The 13,946-nt window shown below is 34.7% G+C and overlaps 1 protein-coding gene across 1 annotated transcript; it reads left to right on the top strand.

Annotated features, from left to right (window-relative positions):
* Nucleotides 1–320: 320 nt before the first annotated feature.
* LOC124186322 (protein disulfide-isomerase) lies at nucleotides 321–13,516 on the top strand. Its single transcript, XM_046577934.1, has 8 exons — nucleotides 321–678; nucleotides 5,213–5,544; nucleotides 6,922–7,059; nucleotides 7,179–7,409; nucleotides 7,507–7,878; nucleotides 8,875–9,003; nucleotides 11,659–11,745; nucleotides 11,895–13,516. Exons 1-8 carry the CDS (start codon nucleotides 522–524, stop codon nucleotides 11,943–11,945), a joined length of 1,497 nt encoding a protein of 498 aa, XP_046433890.1. The 5' UTR covers nucleotides 321–521; the 3' UTR covers nucleotides 11,946–13,516.
* Nucleotides 13,517–13,946: the final 430 nt, after the last annotated feature.

Genomic DNA, 13,946 nt, shown 5'->3' with positions numbered 1-13,946 from the left:
ATCGTGATGTTCATTAACCATCGACTATAATAATAGTACGAAGAGCGGAAAACCGTAGAACTCACTAACTCGAACTCACTTGATGTTCAGAATCCGGCCCCTGTATGTAAGACCGTGTGTCAAACTACCAGAATCACCAGAATATGCAAGTTACGCTCCATGTGCTGGCACCCTGACATTGGTGGTACCGGTGGTACTGCTCTTTAATGTAAACTGTGCTTCAACCGCTTCATCGTAACATCGCACACCGTCGAAGAAGATCGACCAATCGTAGAGCACCACGATCGAAGCATTGCCACGCGTATAGAATCCTCCGCCGATTGTTGGACGAACTCGTATCTCGTCTGTGCCAGAGGGATAGCTAGTGCCTGTTGAGCGGCACTTTCGTCACTTCTTCCTTGTCCTTTGTTGCCGGAATTGGTCGCTGCGCGTGTAGTAGCGGCGTAGAGGTGTAACGGAGTGGTGTCGCGGCTGGCCATTTGATTCATACATCGATACGCACGTACGATCATTTCGCAAACATGAAGTATCTCTCGGTTTTCTTTTTTGCCATTTCGACGATCGCCGTTGTTCTCGGCGACGAGAGTTCCATCCAAGAGGAGGATGGCGTTTTGATTTTAACGAAGAAAAACTTTCAACAGGCTGTTACCGACAACCAGTTTGTCCTCGTCGAATTCTGTAAGTAAATCAAACCATGCATTTCGCAGTTTTGCTCAGCGTTCATTCACTCATTTATCTGAACCTATGTGTCACGATTGTCGTCATGTATTTATTTATTTTTACTTTGTAATTTTAGTTACGCCAACAATTTTTGTCATAGAATTTAAATGAGTCGAAAATTCATCAGTACCAATTAATCTTAGTCAATTAAACTAACATCATCCATACACGTATCGTCGTTATATCGTAAATGCATGTACTTTAACCGGCAGTAATTTGTATCGTCAGTGATTTGACACGTCACTCGTGTGAAGTCGAAAGGCCAACGGATTTACCGTAAGTCGGCTTCTCCGCCGAAGGAGTGGGAATGGAACAAATTTGAAGCATTTGTCATCCTTTGATTCATTAAACACGCTTTAAAATATGTTACTATTCACACGCGATGTACTTTGCCTCCGTATTTTTTGAAATATTTCTTTCTGCTCATTCGTTATCATTAAGTACTGTAAGATTGTGTGATTTTTTTTAGGCTCTTTTGTATCAACTCATTTGGTTTATCGCACTACACTTAAGTAAATATGAAAGGTAGTTCTGGGTATTTTACTTTTTCCTTGATTTCATCTTTAAAAATACATGTCTTACAGCGTTATCAACGACTTTTTCCATTTTTTTCGACGAGGACACTGCGTCACAAATTTTATTCATCTTGAGGCGTTCAGTTTGATACAAATTTTTGTGCGTCCGATCATCGTGACGAAAGGTTCGAGATATTTTGTCAATGTTTCATGCTTGTGCGACTTCTGTCTCAGATAGAAAGCTTCATTCTTGCATTACCAGCCCTACACAAACTCGTCCCACATATAAGTGAAACTGCATGTGATTGGAGTACACATCAATCAAGCCACACATTTTTAACCTACCCACAGATAAATGATATGCTATCGACGTACACATGTTTAAACATCACATTGACTTTTCGTAGTGAATAATATTCATCTTAGAGAAAACAATGAAAAGATGTATCTGAGAAAGACGGTAAAAAAGACTTGTATCAGTGTGATTGTAAAAAATAGCATATCTTAACACGCAGGTTTTAAGAGATCTATTTCAGTGAGAGGAATTCAAAATTTCTATGTATACATTGCCTAGAATCATATTTATCAACATCTGTATCTAGAGTTACATCGTTTCTACCTGTTGCAATAAGTTACAATTAGGGGCCAATGAAAAAATGTGGTCACTTTGTGAGGGGGAGTTAAGTTTTTTTTATAGTATTTGTGTTTTAGCATGAAAATTTACCAAAGATAGAAATGAAGGGCTGCTGTATTATTCGAATTGTGCATTTTGAATACTTTGAATATGTTTCATTATAAAGAATTTTAGAAATAGATAGAATTATGAATTAATAGACAAAACAGGAGTGCAAAGGGGGAGGGGGGGCATGATTTGCGATGCATTATTTTAGGATTATGTTGGAGTTAGTAACGTTACCATAGTGATTCATGCTGGGGAAAGACCATTATATCGCGATTTTGGAACTGTTTGACATTCGGTAAACTGTAATTAAACAAAGTTTATTCAAAATCATTGTAAATATAAGAAAATACTGATTGTTTCCCAATGTTTCGTTAGAATAACGTTACTCAACTTCGTATTTTAAGGGGGTTTGGTCAAACGAACCATTGTTACAAGGGGGGGAAGGAGGTCCGAAACCGTACAAAAAAGCGAATGTATTTGTTGAATGGCCACATAGACTATTTGTCGCTAGTTCGAGACACAGATTCTTTGCGTTTGTAACATAATTAACTTACTCATTACTAGAAGTTACTCATTACACTCCAATATGTGTGGTCCGAATTGAGTAGATTAAATACCTGTAGACAAAATCACGCCTAGTGAGAATTAATTACAGGACTAGTCTGTATGGGATAGAACCATATAGAAATAAGATATTCTTGAATGGAGCAACGAGTTTAAAGTGAATAATATTTCTATTGAATTTTTGTAAAACTAAATTGCATTATATCTATCCAAATGTCTGAAAATAATTAATAACACTACAGATCCAATTAGTCTTTATCCTAAATTTTCATTTCGATTGTCGATGAATACAATTAGTATAGTAAATTGAAATAATTATGAGGCACCTTTCTTTTTCTTTTTGATAAAAGTACCATTTATAAGTAATTGAATTTCAGTATTTTTGTTATGTATAGATATATCTTAGCATAGGTGACATTATAACTCGGTTGTTTTCAATTCGTCGTTTAAACTATAATTCTTGTTCAATTGGTAAAAGAAAAAAATACAACGTAATTATTTTTTTGTGAACTATTGAGATACATAATGAAAAGACGGACTCAAATTAGTTTCAATTTTGAATAATATGTAAAACTAGTTTTCAATCTTCCAAAGACAATTTTGTGAAGAAGATCGCACGTCACAACGTGTATGTGCTGTTACAATACAGTAGGTTGATTTGAAAGATAGTAAAAGTAAGAAGTCATCCCATATTGCCAAAATGAATACATAGTAGTAGTAGATTAAACTTGATGAGTGATATCCTCAGTGACATGTCAGAATTGCGCAATTTTTTTTTATCAGCTGTATTATTGTGAAATCCTCTCGTTACTGATAAAGATTCGCGTATCTAAAAAACCATTCCCAAGACTATAGTTGTGACTTGTTCATGATTACTGTCCACAATAAGATGGTTATCTACAACTTTGAATTTCACAAATTTAGCGCAGCAAAACAGTTTTCAAAAAACTTTGCACAACACTCGCATCGCGCGGTAAAAAAGTGCACGGCTTTGATCCTAATACCACATGGGATATCCTATACTTTTTTTTGCAAAGGTTTAAAGAATTAATGTATTAATCATATGATCTTATAGCACTGACAAATGCTATATCAATTATTCATATACTCCAATAACATGGATCAAGCCCTACTAAAAAGTATTTTCAAAGCCGATGCAAAAACCATCAGAAAATTTTCTCCGTGTAGGATTGTCAGACATGCAGTGAAACATAAATTACGATTCTAATGAAATAAATCATACTGATATTACAAATAAAAGCCCTACGATCTAATTATCAAATTGCGAAATAGTCGTAACGATTTTCAGTGTTTCATTACATTAATGTTACAAAGTTTAACCTCCAGATTATCAACGGATGGAAGAGAAAGCTGCCAACAATTGAATTAATTATGATATATTTCTGCTTTCAATTTATTCGTAATAAATAAAAATCTGATTAAGGTAACAGCATGAAACCTGAATTCAATATCTTATCAGCGTTTGATAAACTTCATATACCAAATGTAAATTTGGTATTCATAACAGATTTTATCATCAGGACCCAGCATTATTATTTTGTGTTTGAAATATCACATATACTTTGAATGTTTTGAATGTGCTCAACCTGCTCGAAACGGCGACGTCTAAACTAAGTAATCCACATGTCTGAATTCAGAATTAATGACCTTTGTGGAAATCTTTGTGACTATAAAAATGGCGTTGATCATTTGGATGCAATGTGACTACATTTAATTATAACGAGTTGAAAGATTTCTTTTATTAATTTAATTGAAATAAAACTATGAAATAAAATATTTCTATCCATTATCAAAATATCGTTTTCCCAATAGTTTTCAAACAGGTTTAAAAACTGATGTGTAGATGAGTGTATAGCTTTAGTAGATCGAACACCATAGAACGTGTAGAATTTTACTCATGTTTTGTCCTGCAGTGCAGACTGCAAGTTTGCTTCACTTAAAATCAACTTGCACACTCATTCACATACACTTTTCCATTCCAACAAAGCTATTTATATGAACAATAAGTGGGAAAAACAGAAAGTTATCTGGCATCATCGTATGACGAACTTGTCGAGCTGCCATGTTGTTTTTGATGGTAGAAGTTTTAAATTTTATCAGCAATAGTTGTAAAATAAAAATTAACACACTTAATTCTAAATTAGCAAGCTGGAAAGCAATTCTGTGAGTTAATAATGAGCATTAATTTTACACAATAAGAACAACAGCAGATTCAATAACACTTACATGATAACAGCACATACATTTAAGCCAACAACAAACTTGAATCACAACATTTCTTGACACATTGAGGCAATTTTATCAAAGACAATTATTTTGCAATTTTTGTACAGCCTGAAATCCTGTAAACTCTAATAAAGCAATACATACTCATATTTTCCAATTTACTTGACTCGGAATCATTTTAGGCCTCCATAAGTAATTTTTATTTCTAATGCTTCGTTACGTTGATCCTACTAACTTATATCTGGTGATTCTGTAATTAACCTGCATTAACCTGCATTAACCCTTAATTTCTTGCACTGTTTGAACTTGAAGTGTAATTACAATAATTCCTGTCGCATTTTCTGTTATAGATAAAGTACTTTGTGAAAGTTTATGGCGGAAGATATTAGTTCCTCCACTGTATTGTTCCAGTGCATCATGTAAAATATTCATATTGTTTCCAATATTCTACACTAGTTTAAAATACGCATGTTGTCTTTTCCAGATGCTCCATGGTGTGGCCATTGCAAAGCATTGGCACCAGAATATGTCAAGGCAGCTAAGCAGTTGGTAGACTTGAGCTCTGAAGTAAAACTTGGAAAAGTTGATGCCACCGTAGAAACAGAGCTTGCAGAGGAACATGGCGTCAGGGGTTACCCAACTCTGAAATTCTTCCGCAAGGGATCACCTGTTGAGTACGGCGGCGGTCGACAAGCTGATGACATTGTTAATTGGGTACTTAAGAAAACTGGACCTCCAGCCAAGAGCTTGACGTCCGTAGACGAAGCTAAAGCTTTCATCGACGGAAACAATGTCGCTGTCATTGGCTTTTTCAAGGTATGAAATTCTTTCACGTAATTTTCAAAATTCCCAAAACAAGGTACTAAAAATAATATTAGACAATTAAATGATTAATACTTCCGAAATGAGCGGAATTGCTTTCAAGAATTTAATAATTTTCGATATGAAGCTATAACGAATTGTAGATATATTTGATTGTCAGTTTGAGCGTTGTACTTTCAACGATTATGCACTAGGACTAAGAAAAGGACGAATATTATTATGATGGCAAAGCAAGTAACGCTCCTAGCATGCTGCTGGAAGAATATTTAAAAATTCTCTTGAGAATACCCCTATTTACTCTGGATTATGTATTTCGTGTATACATGGATACGCGTTTCAATAAAGATTTCCGCTTAATATTTTTTCTGATTTTGCATCGCACATCAATTAACAAATTGAAATTTTTCAACGTTTGAATAGTATATTGTAGTACAAGTTCGGAAAGTTGGCAATGTCCGACAAGTATGAAGTTCACAGTGTAAGCCAAGGAAAATGCTATAATCACATGTATCATCTATCGACACGTGTAACACATGCTATTATTTGCAACACCTATGAAAGTTTGATTTAAGTGACAACCAAATGCAATAAGGTGGTTTAAAAGAAGTAGAAGGTTTAGTCACCTTTAGTGAAGTCACTGGCAGTGCCGCAAGTCATTCGAAAAAAACCCTTGTTCTACGAAGACTGATCTGAATACAAACTTCGGTCAAAAAAGTAATCCAGGAAAAAGATCTAGAACGGCAAGGGATCTGAAAGATTTCTTTACCGTACTATTCGGGAATGGACAAACTATATTACCAATGGAAAACTAAACTTTCCAAGCATGTGCTATGAAAAACTTATTATAAAAGGTCAACCAAAACCATCATCTGTTGAATTATTCCATTGAAATGAGTGAAATTTTTATTGTTTTTGTTGTATTTTATGCCTTTGTTGTATTTCATAGTTTGTTACTCCATAATTCGAAATTATTTCTTTGCGTGTTATTAATTGACATAAGGTCGTTCAGCAAATGGATAACGGCATAGTTTCATACACATCTAAAACGTACAAGAATATGTTCCTATTTTTCCTAAATGAGATATAGTCCTGAAGGAAGTAGAAAAAAACTGAAGTCCCAACTAGTGTCTTCTTGACTGAGTAATTTTCCAACTACATGCAGGAGACAGTGCTAGTAGAATATCTAAGGAAGCTATGGTTTTAAAAATTCATGTGATGTAATTTCTAAGTACGGCAATGCTTTTTGTCGTGTGCACAACAATGTAAAACTTTGAACTTCTCGATTGTAAAGTGACCATTTATGGCATTGTTAGTTTACCATTGTCTATATATATGAATCAAAATTAAAACCAAACTGTTTTCGAATTTTAGGACACGGATTCAGATGCTGCAAAATTATTCTTGGATGTTGCAAACAGCGTTGATGATCAACCCTTCGGTATTTCAAGCAGCGAAGATGTGTTTGGCGAATACCAAGTTGAAGATGGCAAGATTGTTTTATTCAAGAAGGTATGATAGTTATCTTAAACAGTACTTTTTATAAGCATTGTGTAACCTTGAAGCTTAATTAACTAAATTTTAATTGCCAGCTAGTCCTTATGTATAACTGCTCTTTTACATTTTTCCAGTTTGACGAAGGAAAAGCTGAATTTTCGGGCGAAGTAACTGAAGAAGCTTTGAAACGTTTTGTTGCCAGCCAATCTTTGCCTCTGATTGTAGAATTCAATCACGATACTGCTCAGAAAATCTTTGGTGGAGACATCAAGAGCCACTTACTGTTGTTCTTGAGCAAAGAGGGAGGTGACTTTGATAAATATGTTGAAGGTATCAAGGAATCAGCAAAGAAGTTCCGTGAACAGGTAACAAACTAAACACAATTTATCCATTATTCAAATATCAATGCCACTCCCAAACGTGTGCCTAATTCCGAAATTAACTAATAATTTCGTTTATCAGGTTCTGTTCGTTACAATTAATGCCGATGAGGAAGATCACGAGAGAATCTTGGAGTTCTTTGGAATGAAGAAACAAGAAGTTCCTGCAATGCGTTTGATTAGGTTGGAAGAAGATATGGCCAAATACAAGCCAGAAAATCCGGAACTTACGCCTGAGAATGTACTTGCATTTGTAACTGCATTCACAGAGGACAAATTGAAAAAGCATCTGCTGTCCCAGGATTTGCCTGAAGATTGGGACAAAGAACCCGTCAAAGTACTCGTCAGCACTAACTTTGATGAAGTTGTCCTTGATACCGAGAAGGATGTTCTAGTCGAGTTCTACGCCCCTTGGTGCGGTCATTGTAAACAACTGGTGCCAATCTATGATGCTGTAAGTATAACAAGTTCAGCGACATATGCAACCTAACGCGAAAGGTTTAGCAACCATTGATACTTGTGTTAGAAGGACGTGGAATCGAAGTTCATGAATACATTTTCCTTAATTTGATCATCAGATAGTCAAACATTAACAGTTTCCCAACTTAATATAGTTCTAAGCTACAATGATTTTGAAGATTTCCTGATTTTTGAAGAAAACCTGAAGATTTCCAAAACAAACACTTACATTGTGATATTGATAATTCATTTCTAATTTCGTTAAACAGTTGAAATATCTAGTAGATTCGTCTGATTTTACTTCAATTTTAACCCTTTAATTGATACTAGTTTTTTCCGGCTTTCTCTTCTTTTTAAAACACATAATAATTTTTCCATCGGGACCATTTCAGTAAAATTAGGCAAGTCCTCGAATCCACACAATAGTAAAGCTAAAGTCTTTAAAGTTTAACACGTTTATAGAACCTCAACCTCAAAATAAGTATTGATTCTTGATAAAGTCCTGTTTTTGACATTCTAATTTGTCATGCAATTTATGAATAATGATAGAAGTTAAAAAAATGTCCAACTTTGTAGCATAGAATACTGACTACTTATAATTCCCAATTGTTTTCTTGAAAAAATAATCATGTCCTAGTATGAGTATGTACCACTATGAATTGAAAATGATTGTGAAATGCAACATATTTTCGGTTGATTCCACTCTACTTGAAAATTATCTTAATATTTCTACAGATTTGCATAAATTTGACTTGGTCGGGCTAAACATGATTCATAAATCAGGTCTAATAAGTAATCCCATTTAATTTGCAAGATGCTTATGTTCATCGAAGATCATTTATTGTATATGTCATGCGTAGCGTAGCATAGATACTTATTAGATTTCTTTATTTCTTCAATTTAGACTCTAGGGAATCCATTAGGGACATGTGGAAATGAAACTTCAAATTTCAATGATAAAATGCTGAAATATGTTTGGTTTAAATTACAGCTTGCTGAGAAATTCAAAGACAGCAAAACGGTTCTCATTGCGAAGATGGATGCCACTGCCAACGAGCTTGAACACACCAAAATTACTAGCTTCCCAACAATAAAATTGTACCAAAAAGGAGACAATAAGGTTCGTACGAGTAATTAGATCAAAGAAAGTATTAAAGAGTATGAGAACTGTACTAAAGACTATACCAATTGCTTGTAAATTGTCAATTTACATTCATAACATGAGCATATAACAGTATTTAAGATCAAAATATTGCAGATCGCATTACTTATGTATTTTATATCTTGATTAGGGTTAATGCTAAATAAGATGCCAGCTATATTATTGTAGATTACAGTTATTCTTGGATATGAAGGTCACAACTCAAAAACACTTTTTATCGTGTTAACGTTTCGGCCCTGGTGGGGGCCCTCTTCAGAACAATTTTATTTAAATACTAGGGGCTTCGCCCCTGCGCGCTTCGCGCGCCAACCCCATCTCGGCGCTACGCGCCTCGGGCACTCGGCGCTGCGCGCCTCGTTGTTCGGCGCTTCGCGCCTCACTATTTCCTTACGCATTGTCTAGTAGACAGGCGAATTCCTTCATGTTGATTTAATGACAGGTCCTGCACTTGCTGTCCACTTCAATTCCTTCTGTGCTTACTTTTCTTTTTTTCATCAATCTAAGCTTCCATTCGTTGGTTGAAAATTGGTGTTCCTTCTCTATTGATATCTATCTATCTCCTTGACTTGCTGAATTATTTTTGCTACCGCTCTGCCCGTTATTCTCCAAAATCATCTTCTTTATATTATTTTTTTCTCTATATTTATGTTGCTGTTCACTCCGTAAAACACCTCTTTCTCTTGTGGTCAACATCGATCATGGTCGTCCTCTTGCCTGGTAATAGGAATATTCGTTTATTATTATTCTCTGGCTTATTTGGTTCTTCGCACTTAAAATTTTATTTTTCTTTTTCCTTTGTGATACTTCCGACCATCCACCATCTTCATCGCCTTGTCTGCTGGTTGAAACTCCTCCTTTCTGTTCGTTGGTTGAAAAGCCAGTATGATATTTTTTGTTCGCTTCCCTATATTTTCGCTGCTGTTCCCGTCGTCTAATTTTTCGCTCTTCTATGTACATCACATTGGTTGGTCGTCCTCTCGATTTATTTTCCGAATCAATCATCGCAATCGATTCTTCTAATTCTTCGACACCCTTCGTTGAATTATTTTTACTGCCGCTCTGCCGGTTATTCTCCAAAATCACCTTCTTTATATTATTTTTTTCTCTATATTTGCGTTGATGTTCATTCCGCAAAACACCTCTTTCTCTTGTGCTCAACATCGATCCTGGTCGTCCTCTTTCCTGGTTATACGAATATTTGATGGATATTATTCTCTGGCTTATTTGGTTCTTCGCACTTACAATTTTATTTTCCTCTTTCTTTTGTGATACTTCCGACCATCCACCATCTTCATCGCCTTGTCTGCTGCTTGAAACTCCCCCTTTCTCCATTGTCATCGTAAATCCTGGCTGTCCTTTTGACTGTTTGGTGATATATTTAGATTTACTATTATTTGATTGTTACTTTTCGTACTTATTACTCACTATCTGAATTTTATTTTGGTTCTGCTAGACATCAAAGTGTCCACTGTCTCCGTCGCCGGTGAAGAGTAGCGAGAATTGTGTTCCATTTCGTGATCCGATCCGGTGTGGATGAATTTGTTCTTCGCGATACACGATTAAACATATCTTAAAAATGTCCGCAGCTGCGTATATTGCATTTTTATACATATGTGATTTGTAATCACCAGGTGACCTAATCACAGCACCGTTTGACTCATTACCTGTAATTAAACCCGCAAATGTAGACCAATTATCCACTATATTTGAAACGATACTCAGTCTCACCTCTGCGTGTCGATCCTGAGTGCCGTATACACGATACGTCAACGCGCGAAAAAGACAATTCCCGTCGGGAATCATCTTGATAATTTTCGTTTGCATGTTCATTTTTTGCGCGTCAGAAACAGATACCTATAAAGATATTTGTCAAAGACTGTCATAAACAGCCGATGACAGCTGTCAAAGGGTTTGCTAGATGCTTTTTGTTTTGTTTTCGTGATCTCACCCCACCGCCAACTTCATGCGTATACTATTGTTATTATAATCTTTTTTTACTATTGTTATTATAATCTTTTTTTACTATTGTTATTATAATCTTTTTCTACGTTCATTTGTTTGAAACTTTTTTATTAGATAGAGAGATCTGTCACGAACAAATAAAAATGATATACAAATAGGTTTGACAAAGTAAGACATATTGATGTAACTGATATGCAAAGATGTTGAAGAAGTATAAAAGAGAAATTACCTCATATGTGATAACACTTCCGATTAATTAATGCGTGTTGATAATTAAGAATAAATAGAACAAATAGTCAAAAACTACAGAAAACGAAAACACTGCGTTAGCAACACGTAACTCCCACGAATTCATATTTATAGTTGGTATGTTAAAAGAATTAAAATGCACAGCCGTTATGGTTGAGTCAGAGCACATAAGCACAGTGGAACGTCTAATGTGTAGTGGGAAGAGGTCGATCTCAATAGTTATCAGAGCAACGCAGAGTCAACGGGTTAGACAGAAAAACAAAAATTTTTTTTTTTTTTTTTTTTTTTTTTTTTTGTGTTAAGATATATTTGTGTTATATTATTGTAGATTGGAAAACGATAAGTATGCTTGTAGACTATTTAACTAAAAATAATTGGGTCTTATTTCAAACTTGCTTACAGGTTGTAGAATACAGTGGAGAAAGAACGTTGGAAGGATTATCCAAATTTTTAGAGACTGGAGGTGTTTACGGTCAGAGCGCCGAAGAGGTAATTAACTTTTTTTGAAACTGCATTTAATTTTATAACGTATCGGTCTACTCATATGTTCATTGAGTAATCTCAATAATTTTGATTGCTATAATAAAAATGTGACTGTATTGTTCTTCATTTTTTATGTTACTTCGTTGATGTTTCAGGCCGAAGAAGAAGATGAAGATGATGATGTGCCACGAAAGGATGAGTTGTAACCTGGTGCACAATCCAAGAACAACAATTACCCCTTAAAATATCTTTTCCTATCACATGGAGCGAAGTCGGCGCAAACATGTGTTGTTGAATCGTGCGTTGGGTCACATTAAAATGGGGGAAAAGAAAAAGTAAATTAAAAATAAGGTCACCTGTTGTGCTTAAAAAAAAAGCGTCAAACCTATATTTACACCACTAAATACTGTCATTTTAACGTACAAATATCTAAGAGGGTTGTTAGTACTCGATTTTATCAAATGAGAGGTACTAAAGATCGGCCGAATCATGTCCAGGAACAATTTGTCTACAAGCTGTCAAAAGTTTTCACAACATTTCTCTGCTGACTACAAATCTATTCGTACTTTACATTTTTGTAATTCTGGATCTTATTCTTGTGTATAATTACTAAATAGGTTTAGGTTGAGATTTTTTAAAATTGATATATTGCATACGATCATATACAGGTTTTTTTTTCCCGCAATTTGAGCATTTTTCTGTTAATGCTTTGAGTATTTTTGTTTTCATTCAATTGATCAAATCCTAGTACAAGTCAAGAAAACCTTATCTAATTATCTCCCGATTCTTAAATTTGACCGTTTGTGAGATGTACTTTTTACCCTCGATTAATACATCTTCAAATCTGTACATCGAACAATAGTAGATTTTTTTATGTCGAGTACAAGTTTGCTAATAAGCGAGGCGAAAAAGACTGCCCCCATGGTGCGCATGATATTTTATATAGCAAAAGTATGGTTTACAAGTTTTGTTTCGTTATTGCGAAGTGCAAAAAAAATAGTACTTAGTACTAAGGCATAAAGGTGCTCTTTTTCTGTATTATCGCAAAAATGATTACTTCAAGTATAGAACACAATATTCTCGCGTCCAAACCATGATTGGGTCACATAAAACATGATCAAATACGAAAGAAAGCTGTGGAATAATAAGGTTAAAAATTCGACGGAACTACAGGGGATTTCGTTCACTCATGCTTCACCGTGACAAATTGTTATTTAAATATCCAAGTTGAACCATCACAGCGACCTGATTGACAAAAAAGCCACCATATAAATGTGTTGAGCTGGGACGATTTATTCTCCTTTCATCTGTTATTCAGTTTAATTCTTATCTTACAGAATCTAATAATTTGTGAAATAGAATTTATCACTTATTTGGACTTGATTCGAAGTTCTATGCATGCACATGTATCCACGTATGTTTGCTTCAGAATTGCCTACAACGTAATGTAAACTAGTTTTTGTTTTTGCTAGGTTGTTTCATACGGGCCCAGATAGTTTTTTTTTTATATTTTTTTTTATAATACTTCCATTTTTCCATTCTGTATCTTAAGTCTATTTCTGTTGAACCTGCCAATAATTATTCAGATACATGACTGTTGATTTATCTGCAGGTTATTTATTCCATCTGTGGCATTTAATTGAAGGAAACTAGAAAAGTGGTTGTTATTTAGGAAGTATTTAAGCGAGGAAATAATTCCAATTTAATTGTAATTTTACCGACTGAAACGTTTGTAGAAGATTATGGATGAGATAAAATGAGAAATTATATCTTTTAACTCTTTATTATACATATATACACACATACGTATACATTATTCTTAATATATCACAAATATTTGAACAAATTACTACATTATACACTGCGAACAATGTTCGTGCGCAGTTCATTCATTTTTTTTTTAATCATGAAACCTCATTCTATACAGTCATTGCTATGATAACGTAAACATAGTGAATTCGCGAATGTAAGATCTTTTGCACACCCTCTGCATGGTGCACCTAACGTTGTCTACACTGGCCTCGGGAATATTCAAAAATTCCTAAACTGCCTAAAATTATGTATATTCTACATCGAAGATGTCCAAAAGTTTTGTCAACTTGAGAAAATCTCTGCAATCATGACAGGAATAAATTAAATATGCCATCAAAGCAATAAACGATGACATTTTGCGTACAGAAACTTAAAATCTTGATCGAGTTGAATCA

Source organism: Neodiprion fabricii, chromosome 7 (genome assembly GCF_021155785.1).
Source record: "Neodiprion fabricii isolate iyNeoFabr1 chromosome 7, iyNeoFabr1.1, whole genome shotgun sequence".
Taxonomy (NCBI): Eukaryota; Metazoa; Arthropoda; class Insecta; order Hymenoptera; family Diprionidae; genus Neodiprion; species Neodiprion fabricii.
Note: the sequence above shows the minus strand (reverse complement) of the source record. Positions and strands in the feature narration are given on the sequence as shown.